Here is a 17,253-nt window from a genome sequence, read left to right as displayed (position 1 = left end):
GTTTCTAAAACTGTTTGAATGGTGTCTGTGAGTATAACAGAACTCATTTGGCAGGCAAAACCCTGAGACAGATTCTGACAGGAAGTGGATACCTGATGTGTTGAATTACCTTTAAGCCTATGCCATTGAAACACACAGGGGCTTATTAATGTTTTGGCACTTCCTATTGCTTCCACTAGATGTCACCAGCCTTTACAAAGTGTTTTGAGTCTTCTACTGTGAGATCTGACCGAACAAGAGCCTTGGAACGGTGATGGCCGATTAGACTCTGGCGCGCGAGGTCATGTTGGGTACCCTCGTTCCAATACGTTTTAAAAGAGAATGCATTCGTCCACCTTGAATATTATTCATGTTCTGGTTAAAAAGGCACTAATGATTTATGCTATACAACGTTTGACATGTTTGAACGAACGTAAATATATTTTTTCCCCTCGTTCATGAAGTGAAGTCCGGCGGGCTTAGATCATGTGCTAACAACACAGAGCTTTTTGGACATAAATGATGAGCTTTTTTGAACAAAACTACATTCGTTATGGACCTGGGATTCCTGGAAGTGACATCTGATGAAGAGAATCAAAGGTAATGGATTATTTACATAGTATTTTCGATTTTAGATCTCTCCAACATGGCGGTTAGTCTGTATCGCAAAGCGTATTTTTCTGGGCGCAGTGCTCAGATTATTGCAAAGTGTGATTTCCCAGTAAGGTTATTTTTAAATCTGGCAAGTCGATTGCGTTCAAGAGATGTAAATCTATAATTCTTTAAATGACAATATAATATTTTACCAATGTTTTGTAATATTAATTATTTAATTTGTTGTGCTGACTTGACTGCCGGTTATTGGAGGGAAACGATTTCCTGAACATCAACGCCATAGTAAAACGCTGTTTTTGGATATAAATATGAACTTGATAGAACTAAAAATGCATGTATTGTCTAACATAATGTCCTAGGAGTGTCATCTGATGGAGATTGTCAAAGGTTAGTGCATAACTTTAGCTGATTTTATGGTTTTGGTGACGCCTGTCTTTGAATTGACAAAACATTACACACAGCTATTGTCAATGTACTCTCCTAACATAATCTAACTTTATGCTTTCGCCGTAAAACCTTTTTGAAATCGGACAACGTGGTTAGATTAAGGAGATGTTTATCTTTCAAAGGGTGTAAGATAGTTGTATGTTTGAAAAATTTGAATTTTGACATTTATTTGGTTTCAAATTTGCCGCTCTTGAAATGCACCTGCTGTTGATAGGGTGCACCACGGGTGGCACGCTAGCGTCCCACATAGCCCCAAGAGGTTAAACAAATGAACATACACTATCGTTCAAAAGTTTGGGGTCACTTAGAAATGTCCTTGTTTTTTAAATTAAAGCACATTCTTTGTCCATTAAAATAACATCAAATTGATCAGAAATACAGTGTAGACATTGTTAATGTAGTAAATGACTATTGTAGCTGGAAACGGCAGATTTTTTATGGAATACCTACATTGGCGCCAATTATCATCAACCATCACTCCTGTGCTCCAATGGCAGGTTGTGTTAGCTAATCAAAGTTTATTATCTTAAAATGCTAATTGATCATTAGAAAACCCTTTTGCAATAATGTTACCACAGCTGAAAACTGTTGTCTGATTAAAGAAGCAATAAAACTGTCCTTCTTTAGACTAGTTGAGTATCTGGAGTATCAGCATTTGTGGGTTTGATTACAGGCTCAAAATGGCCAGTAACAAAGACCTTTCTTGTGAAACTCGTCAGTCTATTCTTGTTCTGAGAAATGAAGGCTATTCCATTCGAGAAATTGCCAGGAAACTGAAGATCTCGTACAATGCTGTGTACTACTCCCTTCACAGAACATCGCAAACTGGCATTAACCAGAATAGAAAGAGGAGTGGGAGGCCCTGAGCAAGAGGACAAGTACAAGAGTTTCTAGTTTGAGAATCAGACGCCTCACAAGTCTTCAACTGGCAGCTTCATTAAATAGTACCCACAAAACACCAGTCTCAACGTCAGCAGTGAAGAGGCGACTCCGGGATGCTGGCCTTCTAGAGTTGCAAAGAAAAAGCTACATCTCAGACTGGCTAATAATTTTTTTTTTTTAATAAGGGTGGCAAAACAACAGACACTGGACAGACAAACTGGAAGATTGGAAAAAAGTGTTATGGACAGAAATCTAAGTTTGAGGTGTTCTGATCACAAGAAGAACATTTGTGAGACGCAGAAAAAATTAAAAGATGCTGGAGGAGTGCTTGACGCCATCTGTCAAGCATGGTGGAGGCAAAGTGATGGTCTGGGGTGCTTTGGTGGTGGTAAAGTGGGAGATTTGTACAGGGTAAAAGGGATCTTGAAGAAGTAAGGCTATCACTCCATTTTGCAACGCCATACCCCATGGACGGCACTTATTTGGATCCAATTTCCTCCTACAACAGGACAATGACCCAAAGCACAGATCCAAACTATGCAAGAACTATTTACGGAAGAAGCAGGTAGCTGGTATTCTGTATTTAATGAAATGGCTAGCACAAACCTACTGAGCTGTTGTGGGAGCAGCTTGACCGTATGGTACATAAGTGCCCATCAAGCCAATCCAACTTGTGGGAGGTGCTTCAGGAAGCATGGGGTGAAATCTCTTCAGATTACCTCAACAAATTGACAACTAGAATGCCTAAGGTCTGCAAGGCTGTAATTGCTGCAAATGGAGGATTCTTTGACGAAAGCAAAGTTTGAAGGACACAATTATTATTTCAATTAAAAATCATTATTTATAACCTCGTCAACATCTTGACTATATTTCCTATTCATTTTGCAACTAATTTCATGTATGCTTTCATGGAAAACAAGGACATTTCTAAGTGACCCCAAACTTTTGAATGGTAGTGTATGTCTTCACTACTTTTCTACAATGTAGAAAATAATACAAATAAAGAAAACTCTTGAATGAGTAGGTGTGTCCAAACTTTTGACTGGTACTGTATATATATATATATATACACACACACATATATATCTTTTTAAAACATATTTTCCTTTATTATATTCCCCTAACCCTTACACCCCTCCCCTAATTGGAGTAAAATAATGGACAACACTACTTCCAGCTTATACATTCTATATGAATTTTACGGACACAATATATTTTACAATAGTTATTTGGTTTAATCCCATCCTTCAGCTACCCTCAACCCCTCCCATCTATCTCTTAACAGTCAATTACCGTGAGACCGACAATTAGTTTCTTGACATTCACCGGCTGACGAAATTTCGTGACCGCCACATCCATAATTATGACGACTTCCAGAGGACGTCCTTCAACTTATCAGAGCTCTTGCAGCATAAACTGACATGTTGTCCATCCACTTAAAGGATCAGAGAATGAATCTAGTACCGAAAGCATAAACTATAGCTAGCTCACACTGCCGTACATAGTGTGAGGTGAGTAGTTGACTCAAAGAGAACAACAATATTTTTACAGTTTTGAACAAACACATTTTTTCAAAATTTAAAGGAGAAGCAGCAGAAGGAGAGCTAGCTATATTTGTTGTATTGTTTTCTTCTGCTTAGTTTACCTTTCACTTACTTAGCTAGCTAATTTAGCATACTCAACAACCTGAATCAAACACTGAGACGAATGCAATTTATGTTAGCTAGCTGGCTAAGGCAATCCAACACTGCAACTCTTCCAAGTGAAAGTAAGCTTTTAGTCATATTAATTTATTGCCAACGGGGCTGGCCGGTGTAACTGCTAAACAGCTTGCTGTACACTGTACTGCGTGATTGTACATATGGATTGGATTGTGGGTTTACTAATGAGTCAGTTCTAGTAGCTATGTTGACTATGATGTTAGATAATATGGTGACAACGATGTCGGCAGTGTAGTGGTTAATGGTTATGGTATGAAGGTTTGGCTTGGAGAGGTTTTTTCAATTGGTCACAGATAGCTGTTGTGTTGTGCACTGAAGTCTACAAGCAAAGGGAAAAAGTGAGAGGAGGAGAGCGCATAGATGTCAGAGAAGGATTTATACAATGAGGAAAGTGATGATGCTGTATGTGGCTGCTAAGAAAGTGAACTGTTTGCGCGGGTGATCATGGGTATACCTATTCTGCAGATTCTGTTGCAAAATGTTTCCTAAATGGAAGCAAACGCAATGAAACAGGGATGAACTGAGCTGAATTTGTTTTAGTTGCAAAACGGAAGGTTTTGCAACTGTTTGGACAAATGATTACACACCAGATCAGCTAGATGCAGGCAAGAGGGTGCAAGATGGTATTGAATGTGTCACTGTCTGTCACCTTGATTACTCCAATTACTCTCGACCTGTGCACCTACGTTATAAACTTTCCCTTGTAGGCTAGGTTGTAGCAACCTTATGATGGTTATAGCGCAAATTTAAGTATCATGTAGTAGCCTAAACCTATGAAACATTGAGCTGGGTAAAAGGAATATCAGTCATCCAATATACTGTAATAGAAATAAGGCCATGCTCAAAGAAAACAAAATCGTCCTCCCTAATCTTAAACGGCACCGACCGCCACTGGTATTATATGGTATGTCGCCCAAGCCAAATAATCATATTTGTCTTCATAAAATGTGTTTATAACATAAGGAAGAGAAATGTCAACACCAAAGTGGTTTTCAACCACTCTGGGCAGAGTGGGTGGACACAATAGACTGATTCAGACTAGACCAACTCCAATAGAGGGGTGCTTGGGACTGGCTAAAAAGCAGCCAGTCAAATCAGTATCCTCTCAGAAATTAGGCATGTTTACCAGGGTCGTGTTTATTAGGGCACACATTGAAAAACGTTCTAAAAGGTTTCACAATGTAAGCGTTTCTTATTGGACAAGTTCTGGTAGTCTCTCCCTGTTTCAGTCAGTTTTCTTCAGTTTTGTGCCTAATGAAAAAAGACCCAGCATGTTGGGGGGTATGGTCGTGGGTAGTGGGCGGGTATGAGGGTGGGTTGCAGGTACCTGTGGGTCTGCCAAGCGGGTGATGTTGGGATTGAGGTAGTAGACGATGCCCTGGGCAGCTCCAGGCAGGGTGATGCCACGTACCAGCAGGATGGCCAGCATCACGTAGGGGAACGTGGCAGTAAGGTAGACCACCTGGAACAACAGTAGGATAGCTTCTAGATCAATAATATCTCAAATCCAACTGAAAATGGCATCTAGATTCTATATCAATCACATATGTAACTGTACATCTATGATACCTTCTATGTCAACCACATCTATACTGTACATCTCAAATCCATTCGAAAATGCTATAATACCTTCTAAACTCAGCAAAAAAAAGAAATGTCCCTTTTTCAGGACCCTGTCTTTCAAAGATAATTCGTAAAAATCTAAATAACTTCACAGATTTTCATTGTAAAGGGTTTAAACACCGTTTCCCAATGAACCATAAACAATTAATGAACATGCACCTGTGGAACGGTCATTAAGACACTAACAATTTAGACGGTAGGCAATTAAGGTAACACTTATGAAAACTTAGGACACTAAAAGAGGCCTTTCTACTGACTCTGAAAAACACCAAAAGAAAGACGCCCAGGGTCCCTGCTCATCTGCGTGAACGTGCCTTAGGCATGCTGCAAGGAGGCATGAGGACTGCAGACGTGGCCAGGGCAATAAATTGCATTGTCTGTACTGTGAGACGCCTAAGATAGGCTGGACAGCTGATCATCCTTGCAGTGGCAGACCACGTGTAACAACACCTGCACAGGATCGGTACATCCGAACATCACACCAGCGGGACAGGTACAGGATGGCAACAACTGCCTGAGTTACACCAGGAACGCACAATCCCTCCATCAGTGCTCATACTGTCTGCAATAGGCTGAGAGAGGCTGGACTAAGGGCTTGTAGGCCTGTTGTAAGGCAGGTCCTCACCAGACATCACTGGCAACAATGTCGCCTATGGGCACAAACCCACCGTCGCTGGACCAGACAGGACTGGCAAAAAATGCTCTTCACTGACGAGTCGTGGATTTGTCTCACCGGGGTGATGGCCAGATTCGTGTTTATCGTTGAAGGAATGAGCGTTACACCGAGGCCTGTACTGTGGAGCGGGATCGATTTGGAGGTGGAGGGTCTGTCATGATCTGGGGCGGTGTGTCACAGCATCATCGGACTGAGCTTGTTGTCATTGCAGGCAATCTCAACGCTGTGCGTTACAGGGAAGACATGCTCCTCCCTCTTGTGGTACCCTTCCTGCAGGCTCATCCTGACATGACCCTCCAGCATGACAATGCCACCAGCCATACTGCTCGTTCTGTGCGTGATTTCCTGCAAGACAGGAAGGTCAGTGTTCTGCCATGGCCAGCGAAGAGCCCAGAACTCAACCCCATTGAGCACATCTGGGACCTGTTGGATCGGAGGGTGAGGGCTAGGGCCATTCCCCTCAGAAATATCCGGGAACTTGCAGGTAGGTGCCTTGGTGGAAGAGTGGGGTAACATCTCACAGCAAGAACTGACAAATCTGGTGCAGTCCATGAGGAGATGCACTGCAGTTGGTGGCCACACCAGATACTGACTGTTACTTTTAATTTTGACCCCCCCCTTTGTTCAGGGACACATTATTCCATTTCTGTTAGTCACATGTCTGTGGAAGTTGTTCAGTTTATGTCTCAGTTGTTGAATCTTGTTATGTTCATACAAATATTAACACATGTTAAGTTTGCTGAAAATAAATGCAGTTGACAGTGAGAGGACATTTCTTTTTGACAGTGAGAGTTCATATTCTATATCAGGTATTCCCAAACTGGGGTACCCCCAGGGGTATGCACAATGCCGTCGGGGGTACGCCAAATATAAAATGTGAATCACATTTTTATAGAGATTTTTTCTTCTTCACATTTTCAAACAGTAAATTTTTTCCAACGGGGCTATACATTTGGGAGAGGATTTTTTTCTCGCCTGAGTAGCCTCGTTGCACTGCCAAATATAAAATTAAACCATCTAGTGTTCAGCAAAATACCAACACAATGTCAAATACAGGTAGCCTAGTCAAATAATTAACATCCAATCACATTAACCATTACTCTCTCAAGGGAAACCTTCACTCTTGCGAAGACATTTAGAAATGAAACATGACAATTTTAAAAATAAGCCACGGGAGTTTTTTGAGCGAGAATAAAGACGACTTTCGAGTAGTAAGACATGTATAAAAGCAATAGATACCATTAATAAGAAGGGGCTAGAAGAGTCTTATAATGTTGAGCTAACGAGTGGCTAGGACAGGCAAGCCCTTTTGTGGAGGACTTAATTCTCTTCCTGCCGCGCGGATATGGCTGGGACAATGCTGCTATGAAAAGGGCAAAAAAAAATTATACAGACAATGACTTCATCAAACACTTTTTCACAACGCATCAGTAACATGGCAGGAGATGTTTTGAAAGAATTATTGCTTTGCATACAAGCCAGTGAATTCTATGCATTACAGCTGGATGAGTCAACAGACGTGGCGGGCCTGGCACAGATCCTGGTATATGTCCGTTACGTTTATGGGGGGTCAATTAAGGAAGACATCCTCTTCTGCAAACCACTGGAAACCAGGACAACAGAGGATATTTCTAAGTACTGGACAGCTTTGTGACATCAAATGGACTTCAGTGGTCAAGATATGTTGGTATCTGTACTGATGGCGCAAAAGCCATGACAGGGAGACATAGTGGAGTGGTAATGAGCATGCAAGCAGTTGCTCCCGACGCCACTTGGGTACACTGCAGCATCCACAAGAGGGTCTTGCTGCCAAGGGAATGCCTGACAGCTTGAAAGATGTTTTGGACACTACAGTAAAAATGTTTAACTTTGTTAAAGCAAGGCCCCTGAACTCTCGTGTATTTTCTGCATTATGCAATGATATGGGCAGCGACCATGTAATGCTTTTACAACATACAGAAGTGTGCTGGTTATCAAGGGGCAAAGTATTGACAAGTTTTTTTTAATTGAGAGACGAGCTTAAAGTTCTCTTTACTGACCATAATTTTCACTTGTCTGACTGCTTGCATGATGAGTTTCTCACACGACTGGCCTATCTGGGTGATGTTTTTTCTCGCCTGAATGATCTGAATCTAGGATCACATGGTCTCTCCGCAACTATATTCAAAATTGAGGCTATGATTAAGAAGTTGGAGCTCTTTTCTGTCTGCATTAACATGGACAATACACAGGTCTTTCCATCATTGTATGATTTTTTTGCATGCAAATTAACTCAGGCTTACGGACAATGTCAAATGTGATGTAGCGAAGCACCTGAGTGAGCTGGGTGTGCAATTACGCAGGTACTTTCCCGAAACGGACGACACAAACAACTGGATTCCTTATCCTTTTCATGCCCTGCCTCCAGTACACTTACCGATATCTGAACATGAGAGACTCATACAAATTGCAACAAGCAGTTCTGTGAAAATGTAATTTAATCAAAAGCCACTGCCAGATTTCTGGATAGGGCTGCGCTCAGAGTTTCTTGCCTTGGTAAATCACGCTGTTAAGACACTGATGCCCTTTGCAACCACGTACCTATGTGAGAGTGGATTCTAGGCCCTCACTAGCATGAAAACTAAATACAATCACAGACTGTGTGTGGAAAATGATTTAAGACAGACTCTCTCCAATACAACATTGTAGAGTTATGTGCATCCTTTCAAACACACCCTTCTCATTAACCTGTGGTGAGTTATTCACCATTTTTTATGAACAAATAAGGTTTTATATGTAAAATGGCTAAATAAAGACCAAAATTATTGATTATTATTATTTGTGCTCTGGTCCTTTAAGAGCTCTGTCACTTCCCACGAGCCGGGTTGTGACAAAAACTCACACTCATTCTTATGTTTAATGAATGTATTGTATAGTATAGTGTGTGTGCGGCAGACTTCAAATGATGGCAAAAAACTACATTTGAGAGTGCGCTGACCCTGGTGCTAGAGGGGGTATGCAACTGGAAGTTGAATGTTTGAAGGGGTACGGGACTATAAAAAGTTTGGGAACCACTGTTCTATATCAATCACATCTGTTCAACTGTACATCTATGATACCTTCTATATCAACCATATCTATACTGTCCATCTCCGATCCATTGGCCCTGAAGGTTTAAGTGGAATCCTTCATGTACAGTACTCCCACAGCAAAGGAGGTATGATTGCTGTTGGTTGATAGCAGGGTTGTTCAATTTCGGTCCTGGAGGGCTGAAACACTTCTAATTTTGGTTTCTACCTGGTAGTTAATTGCAATCACCAGGTGTTCCAGGTCTGAATCAGTCCCTGATTAGAAGGAGTGGATGAAAACCATACGATTTAGCCAGAATGGGTGTTGTGTGTGATGGCTTTAGGTCAAGCTCATTGGTGAGTGTTTTCTTGAGGTGGTTGCTGAAAATCAGATTGGTCAAGCCTTTCTATGTGTGGTATCTGAGTCTGGAATTGCTCAGGGGCATATGTATGTATGTATGTATGTATGCATGCATGCATGCATGCATGCATGTATGTATGTATGTATATATTACAGTACCAGTCAAGTTTGGACACACCTACTCATTCAAGGGTTTTTCTTTATTTGTACTATTTTCTACACTGTAGAATAATAGTTAAGACGTCAAAACTATGAAATAACACACATAGAATCATGTAGTAACCAAAAAAAGTGTTAAACAAATCAAAATATATTTTATATTTGAGATTCTTCAAAGTAGCCACCTTTTGCCTTGATTATAGCTTTGCACACTCTTGGCATTCTCTCAACCAGCTTTATGAGGTAGTCACCTGGAATGCATTTTAATTAACAGGTGTGCCTTCTTAAAAGTTAATTTGTGGAATTTCTTTCCTTCTTAATGCGTTTGAGCCAATCAGTTGTGTTGTGACAAGGTAGGGGTGGTATACAGACGATAGCCCTATTTGGTAAAAGACCAAGTCCATATTATGGCAAGAACAGCTCCAAATAAGAAAAGAGAAGCGACAGTCCATCATTACTTTAAGACATGAAGGTCAGTCTATCCGGAAAATTTCAAGAACTTTGAAAGTTTCTTCAAGTGCAGTCACAAAAACCATCAAGCGCTATGATGAAGCTGGCTCTCATGAGGACCGCCACAGGAAATGAAGACCCAGAGTTACCTCTGCTGCAGAGGATAAGTTCATTAGAGTTAACTGCAGATTGCAGCCCAAATAAATGCTTCACAGAGTTCAAGTAACAGACACATCTTAACATCAACTGTTCAGAGGAGACTGCGTGAATCAGGCCTTCATGGTTGAATTGCTGCAAAGAAACCACTACTAAAGGACAGCAAAAAGAAGAAGAGACTTGCTTGGCCCAAGAAACACGAGCAATGGACATTAGACCGGTGGAAATCAGTCCTTTCGTCTGATGAGTCCAAATTTGAGATTTTTGGTTCCAACCGCTGTGTCTTTGTGAGTCACAGAGTAGTTGAACGGATGATCTCCGCATGTGTGGTTTCCACCGTGAAGCATGGAGGAGCAGGTGCGATGGTGTGGGGGTGCTTTGTTGGTGACACTGTCATTCATTTATTTTGAATTCAAGGGACACTTAACCAGCATGGCTACCACAGCATTCTGCAGCGATACGCCTTCCCATCTGGTTAACGCTTAGTAGGACTATCATTCCTTTTCAACAGGACAATGACCCAACACACCTCCAGGCTGTGTAAGGGCTATTTAACCAAGAAGGGAGAGTGATGGAGTGCTGCACAATCACCCAACCTCAACCCAATTGAGATGTTTAGGAATGAGTTGGACCACAGAGTGAAGGAAAAGCAGCCAACAAGTGCTCAGCATATGTGGGAACTCCTTCAAGACTGTTGGAATAGCAATCCAGGTCAAGCTGGTTGAGAGAATGCTAAGAGTGTGCAAAGCTGTCATCAAGGCAAAGGGTGGCTACTTTGAAGAATCTCAAATATATAATAAAACCCTTTTTGGGTTACTACATGATTCCATATGTGTTATTTCATAGTTTTGATGTCTTCACTATTATTCTACAATGAAGAAAATAGTACAAATAAAGAAAAACCCTTAAATGAGTAGGTGTGTCCAAACTTTTGACTGGTACTGTATATATAAGCACACATCAAGCACACATCAAAATCCACAAAGAAATGGTTCATTGACCACAAAATTAACATTTTGCCTTGGTCTCCGGACTTGAACACCATTGAAAACCTGTGGTTTCAATGGAAGATGGCAGTCAATAAGCACACAAAAAGGATATCAAAGATCTGGAAAGATTCTGTATGGAGGAATGGTCTAAGATTCCTCCCAATGTGTTCTCCATTCTCATAAAACATTTTAGAAAAAGGCCCAGTGGCATTATCCTCGCCAGGTGAGGTAGTGAAAGGTTTTGAAAGCAGGGGTTTCAATTTTGACCCCTACCTTTGAGGATTTTTTTTTTTTCTCTCAGCAATTGTATTAGTATAAAATAATATAATTTCCCCCCAAAAATGTAATACAATATAGCTCAGTATTTGAATTATTTATTCTATACAGCATTTTTTGCTAATCTCTGTCAAGGGTGTCAATAATTTCAGACCCCACTGTATGTATGTGTATTTGTGCTCACCTTGCCAGTGGATTTGACCCCCTTCCACACACAGAAGTAGCAGGCGACCCAGACTAGCAGCAGACACAGAGCCAGCCTCCAGCTGACTGGCCCCAGCTCATCTGGTCCACTGGACAGCTGCAGGACCTCCCGCCTGGACGGATGGACACACAGACACAATTAATAATACCCCCAATAGACACAAGACTAAGCATGAACCTGTTTAAAGCCACTGTAATGCCAAAGATAGACTATGATCACTCTACTCTTGGTAAAACTGAACCCCCTAAAACCAAACCCCTGTTGGAAATGTGACCCTACTTCGTCTACAATGTCCTTCTCTCCAGTCTTCTCTATGTCCCCTAATACGTACTTTGGCAAGTCACGGACACACCATTGTTAATACCTCACATTTTAAAATGCCAGCCCAAAGCTGCATATAATGCCCCTTTACTTAATTTCTAAGAAAACAAAATGCAGTAGTGTTGTAAGGAATGTGGGTGAGACTCACTCCCAGAACTCGATGACAGGTGAGGTGGCGTTCTCTGGTAGGCTGGTCCCAGAGGTTAGGTTCTGAGAGTCAAACAACACACAGGTATCTACAAGACAGACAGAACTTCAACACATGATCACCTTAACTAAACTCACCTTAGCTCAACTCAACATCCATAACATCCCATACCTCTTTCTCTTCCAAAGAAAAAAAAAAAAGTGGTTTACAGTTTCCCAATTGTTTACACACTAAAACTGGCCCATGAGGCACAACAACCCAAACATGTAACTAATTTAGCAGAACCATACACCAAATCTGCAATACTACTGGCACATGTTTTGCTTTACACTCAGATTGCAATTCTATAACAAACATCTGGCAAAACACACACACAATTCACTACCTTTGGCACAACCTTCACAACTAAAATCTTGTGTGCAAATGAAAAGCAACACTATTCAACAAGCTAAGCTCAATTACCAATTGATCACTTTCACTCTTCATATGTGCAAACACTAATTGAGTAAATGTTCACTTTGCAATCAGACTTTTGGTATGGATAAAAAGGCTACATGTGAGTACTTTGTTTGGAGAACAATGGAAGCAAACTTGTCAGGAAGAGGTAGAGATGGAGGAGGACAAGAACAAGGATAGTTCTCTCTGAAAGTCTGGCGACTGATGGACCATGTGGTCAACCATGCCTTGACCTTGAGAGAGGCTGTGCAGAGAGTGCTGCCCGAGCTGAACCGCTTCACCGTAACATCCATCATCCGGACGTTCCAAAATGAGAATAGGTACGTACTTGGACCTATCTACTACTTGACAGCAGTACAACAAAGCACAGTAAAGAATGTAGATTCCAGTACATACTGTAAGGGGAAACAAAGTAAATGTTTTATGTATTATTGTATGTATGAAATTGGGAGCTATACTACTTTGTAACATGTTTATCTTGTATACTGTACTACTAGTAGCTATTACTGTAGCGTTTACGGTACTGTATGCATTTTGTTTTTGTAGAACTGAAAGACGACCACCACGTGGTGGTAGAATCTGTCTATTTACAGACCAACAGGAGGCTGCCATTGCAAAATCCAACAACAGATTATTGAAAACACTGCCATCTTCCATAACATCAGAGTGAGCTTATCAACCATCTTTAAGAAACACCGTTGATGAAGCAGATCTACAGAGACCCATTTGAAAGGAATTCCCAAAGACTGAAGGATAAACGGTATGATATGTGCAAGTAGGTAATGTTCTAGTATTACACTCTTGAAACATTAGAAACTCATTGATGTTGCCAGTGAATTTTACTATACAGCAATTACACTATTTACTGTCATTTCAGAAAAGCATTGAGTTGAATGAAAGTCTCATCCCCTAGGAACTCATATGAGGCTGGATTCAATTTAGCGAAGACGAAGAGGAAAGGAAGGAACAACATCATTGGTCAACGCGCCATGATTGATGTACCTGGCCAGGGCAGGGGAAATGCCACCATATGCGCAGCTATGAGCCACAATGGGGTCCTCCACCGCCATGCCACCCATGGACCATACAACACTGCCCATCTCCTTCATTTCCTGAACACCTTTACATGACAATCATTTTCAGCCAGAGCAGAGAGGGCCAGGTGATCCTGAGCAGCAAATGCATGTTTTAATTTGGGACAACGTGACATTCCATCGGGCTGCCCAGGTCCGCAACAGGTTCCATGACCATCCCAGGTTTACAATTCTCTATCTCCCACCATATTCCCCATTTCTCAACCCCATTGAGGAGTTGTTTTTAGCATGGCGGTGGAAGGTGTATGATCACAAACCCCATGAACGTATGGCCCTTCTCCAGGCAATGGCCTGTGATGACATTCCAGCAGAGTCCTGTCAGGGGTGGATGCGTCATGCCAGAAGACATTTCCCCCGCTGTCTGACCAAGGAGAATATTGCCTGTAATGTTAATGAAAAACTGTGGCTGGACCAAAACAACAGACATGACAGATTGTTTTCGCAATGGAGTATTTGTTTCTTGATTTTACTGTATTTCGACAGTTTCTTTATCTATTCCGTACAATTGATCTAACATACAGTATTGGCCTATTTTTCTGCCTTTGCATATGCAAAATACAGTTGAAGTCGGAAGTTTACATACACGTAGGTTGGAGTCATAAAAGCTCGTTTTTCAACCACTCCTCAAATTTCTTGTTAACAAATTATAGGTTTGGCAAGTCGGTTAGGACATCTACTTTGTGCATGACACAAGTAATGTTTCCAACAATTGTTTACAGAGAGATTATTTCAATTATAATTCACTGTATCACAATTCCAGTGGGTCAGAAGTTTACATACACTAAGTTGACTGTGCCTTTAAACAGCTTGGAAAATTCCAGAAAATTACGTCATGGCTTTAGAAGCTTCTGATAGACTAATTGACATGATTTGAGTCATTTGGAGGTGTACCTGTGGATGTATTTCAAGGCCTACCTTCAAACTCAGTGCTTATTTGCTTGATGTCATGGGGAAATTAAAAGAAATTAGCTAAGATCTCAGAATTTTTTTTTGCTGACCTCCACAAGTCTGGTTCATCCTTGGGAGAAATTTCCAAACGCCTGAAGGTACCACCTTCATCTTTACAAACAATAGTACGCAAATAAACACCATGGAACCATGAATGTACTTTGGTGCAAAAAGTGCAAATGAATCCCAGAACAACAGCAAAGGACTTTGTGAAGATGCTGGAGGAAGCAGGTACAAAAGTATCTATATCCACAGTAAAACGAGTCCTATGGCGACATAACCTGACAGGCCGCTCAGCAAGGAAGAAGCTACTGCTCCAAAACCGCCATAAAAAAGCCAGACTACGGTTGGCAACTGCACATGGGGACAAAGACCGCACTTTTTGGAGAAATGTCCTCTGGTCTGATGAAACAAAAATAGAACTGTTTGGCCATAATGACCATTGTTATGATTGGAGGAAAAGGGGGAGGCTTGCAGCATCATCTTGTGGAGGTGCTTTGCTGCCCTTCACAAAATAGATGGCATCATGAGGACGGAAACTTGTGTGGATATATTGAAGCAACATCTCAAGACATCAGTCAGGAAGTTAAAGCTTGGTCGCAAATGGGGCTTCCAAATGGACAATGACCCCAAGCATACTTCCAAAGTTCTGGCAAAATGGCTGAAGGACAACAAAGTCAAGGTATTGGCGTGGCCATCACAAAGCCCTGACCTCAATCCTATAGAACATTTGTGGGCAGAACTGAAAAAGCGTGTGCGAGCAAGGAGGCCTACAAACATGACTCAGTTACACCAGCTCTGTCAGGAGGAATGGGCCAAAATTCACCCAACTTATTGTGGAAAGCTTGTGGAATGCTACCCGAAACATTTTACCCAAGTTAAACAATTTAAAGGCAATGCTACCAAATACTAATTGAGTGTATGCAAACTTCTGACCCACTGGGAATGTGATGAAAAAAATAAAAGCTGAAATAAATCCTTCTCCGCTATTATTCTGACATTTTACATTCTTAAAATAAAGTGGTGATCCTAACTGACCTAAAACAGGGGATTTTTACTCGGATTAAATGTCAGGAATTGTGAAAAACTCAGTTTAAATTTATTTGGCTAAGGTGCATGTAAACTTCCGACTTCAACTGTATATTTACTGTATTTTGCATATTTACTGTGTGCTTACAGTATGCTGTTTGACATGTATTGAGTCATGTTGAAATATAAAAACTTCAATTTTTGCATTTGTGTTCCTTTCTTGTTTGAGTACACACAAACAATATATAAACAAAATCTTAGTCTTTAGACTGAAATAGTTTCTGATTGTAGTGTTTTGAATATTAGTGTGATCTTGGTTGTTAGTTTCATTTGATGTGTATCTCATTTGTATTCAGAGTTTCATTTTGAGCAGGGAGTACATGATTTTGACATGAGTTTCATTTTGCAAGATGTCTGTGGTTTTTGGGGAAATTGGCTAACTGTTTTGTGTTTAGAGTTGAGTACCTACCTAGTTTCAGCAAACGTGTGTTAACAATTGGGAAAAACTGCAATAGCAACTGCCGAAAAATGCATGTAAACTGCATTTGGAAGATAAAGAGAAATATGTGAAATATTTCACAGACCTGGGTCAAATAGGTACATAGGCACCTGTAGGTCAAATACTTTCAAATACTTGGACCGGATAATTGAGCTGCACTTGATTTCGTTTTTCTGGTACAATGGAACCACTGGAATAGTCCCAAAAATGCAAACTCCTACCTAATCAAGCACACCTCCAATGCTTTCAAATATTTGACAGTAGTTGACATATGTAGGCCTATTTGATATTACCTCTTTGAAAATAAGATAACCCATCAATATCCCCAACTTCCAGTACAGTTCCAGCAAATACTTTGGATGCATAAACAGGCCAGCCAAGTACAGCTTGGCTCAGTTTGACTCAGTAGTGTGAAAATGGTATCAGTACATGGTGTACCTGTGTTCCAGGTGTTGTTGCAGTGGGCCCAGGGCAGCTCTGACTGGAAGCTGTGGACCAGGTAGAAGAGAGCCCAGGCCAGGACCACAATGTAATACACACACCCATGGAGGATCATCACCTGACTGGCAAAGCCCAGACCTGTGGAAACACATTCCAAATACTTTATTTAAATCGACAAATCACATTCCAGGTGCAGGTCTCTTTGAAACTAACCTGGTTAAATAAAGGTTAAATACAAAAATGAAACATTACAATCAAGGATTAAAACTTTTTTTTTTAAAGTCACATGGACTCTCATGGATACAAAAGTACCAAAAAAAGTGGCTAAAACTTTGTCAGACCTTTACTGCATGAAAAACTTTAGTTACACACCCACACACACACACCACAACGCACGTGCGCGCATTTACACAAACACAGGCACAGACAAAACCCACACTCAAACACAGGCAGAGGCACACAGACAACAAACACGCAGGCACAGGGAAAAAAAAAAATACTGATACATTCTCATGGATACACAGCTATAATTCAAATAAAACAGTTAGTGTGCATTTCCTGTGCTATTTCGTGAACAATACACAGGTTGGCTTTTAACCCATCAACTTGAGTGGTCGTTACTAACCGTTTGATAAAAACGCTAAACAGACACACCCACAAACAAACTTGAACTCCCATGTAAATCATGGATTAACAAGGGTACAGTAAATGTGCACACACATTTGCATAGC

General features: G+C 40.9%; 1 protein-coding gene across 8 annotated transcripts in view; it reads right to left on the bottom strand.

Annotated features, from left to right (window-relative positions):
* Positions 1-17,253, bottom strand: part of LOC106575119 (sodium- and chloride-dependent GABA transporter 2) — a 54,308-nt gene that overhangs the window by 24,595 nt on the left and 12,460 nt on the right. For all 8 annotated transcript variants that reach the window (XR_001321689.2, XM_014151328.2, XM_045698757.1 and 5 more), the window contains 4 exons: positions 16,520-16,660; positions 12,056-12,143; positions 11,566-11,698; positions 4,972-5,106 (listed from right to left, as the gene is read on the bottom strand). Coding sequence is in view for 7 of the 8 variants with exons in the window: in XM_014151328.2 (XP_014006803.1) it covers positions 4,972-5,106; positions 11,566-11,698; positions 12,056-12,143; positions 16,520-16,660 (497 nt within the window). In the remaining variant the exon portion in view is untranslated. The remainder of the gene's footprint in view (positions 1-4,971; positions 5,107-11,565; positions 11,699-12,055; positions 12,144-16,519; positions 16,661-17,253) is intronic.

The sequence above is a fragment of the Salmo salar genome, chromosome ssa17, assembly GCF_905237065.1.
Source record: "Salmo salar chromosome ssa17, Ssal_v3.1, whole genome shotgun sequence".
NCBI classification, from domain to species: Eukaryota; Metazoa; Chordata; class Actinopteri; order Salmoniformes; family Salmonidae; genus Salmo; species Salmo salar.
This window is presented reverse-complemented; position numbering and strand designations above follow the sequence as displayed.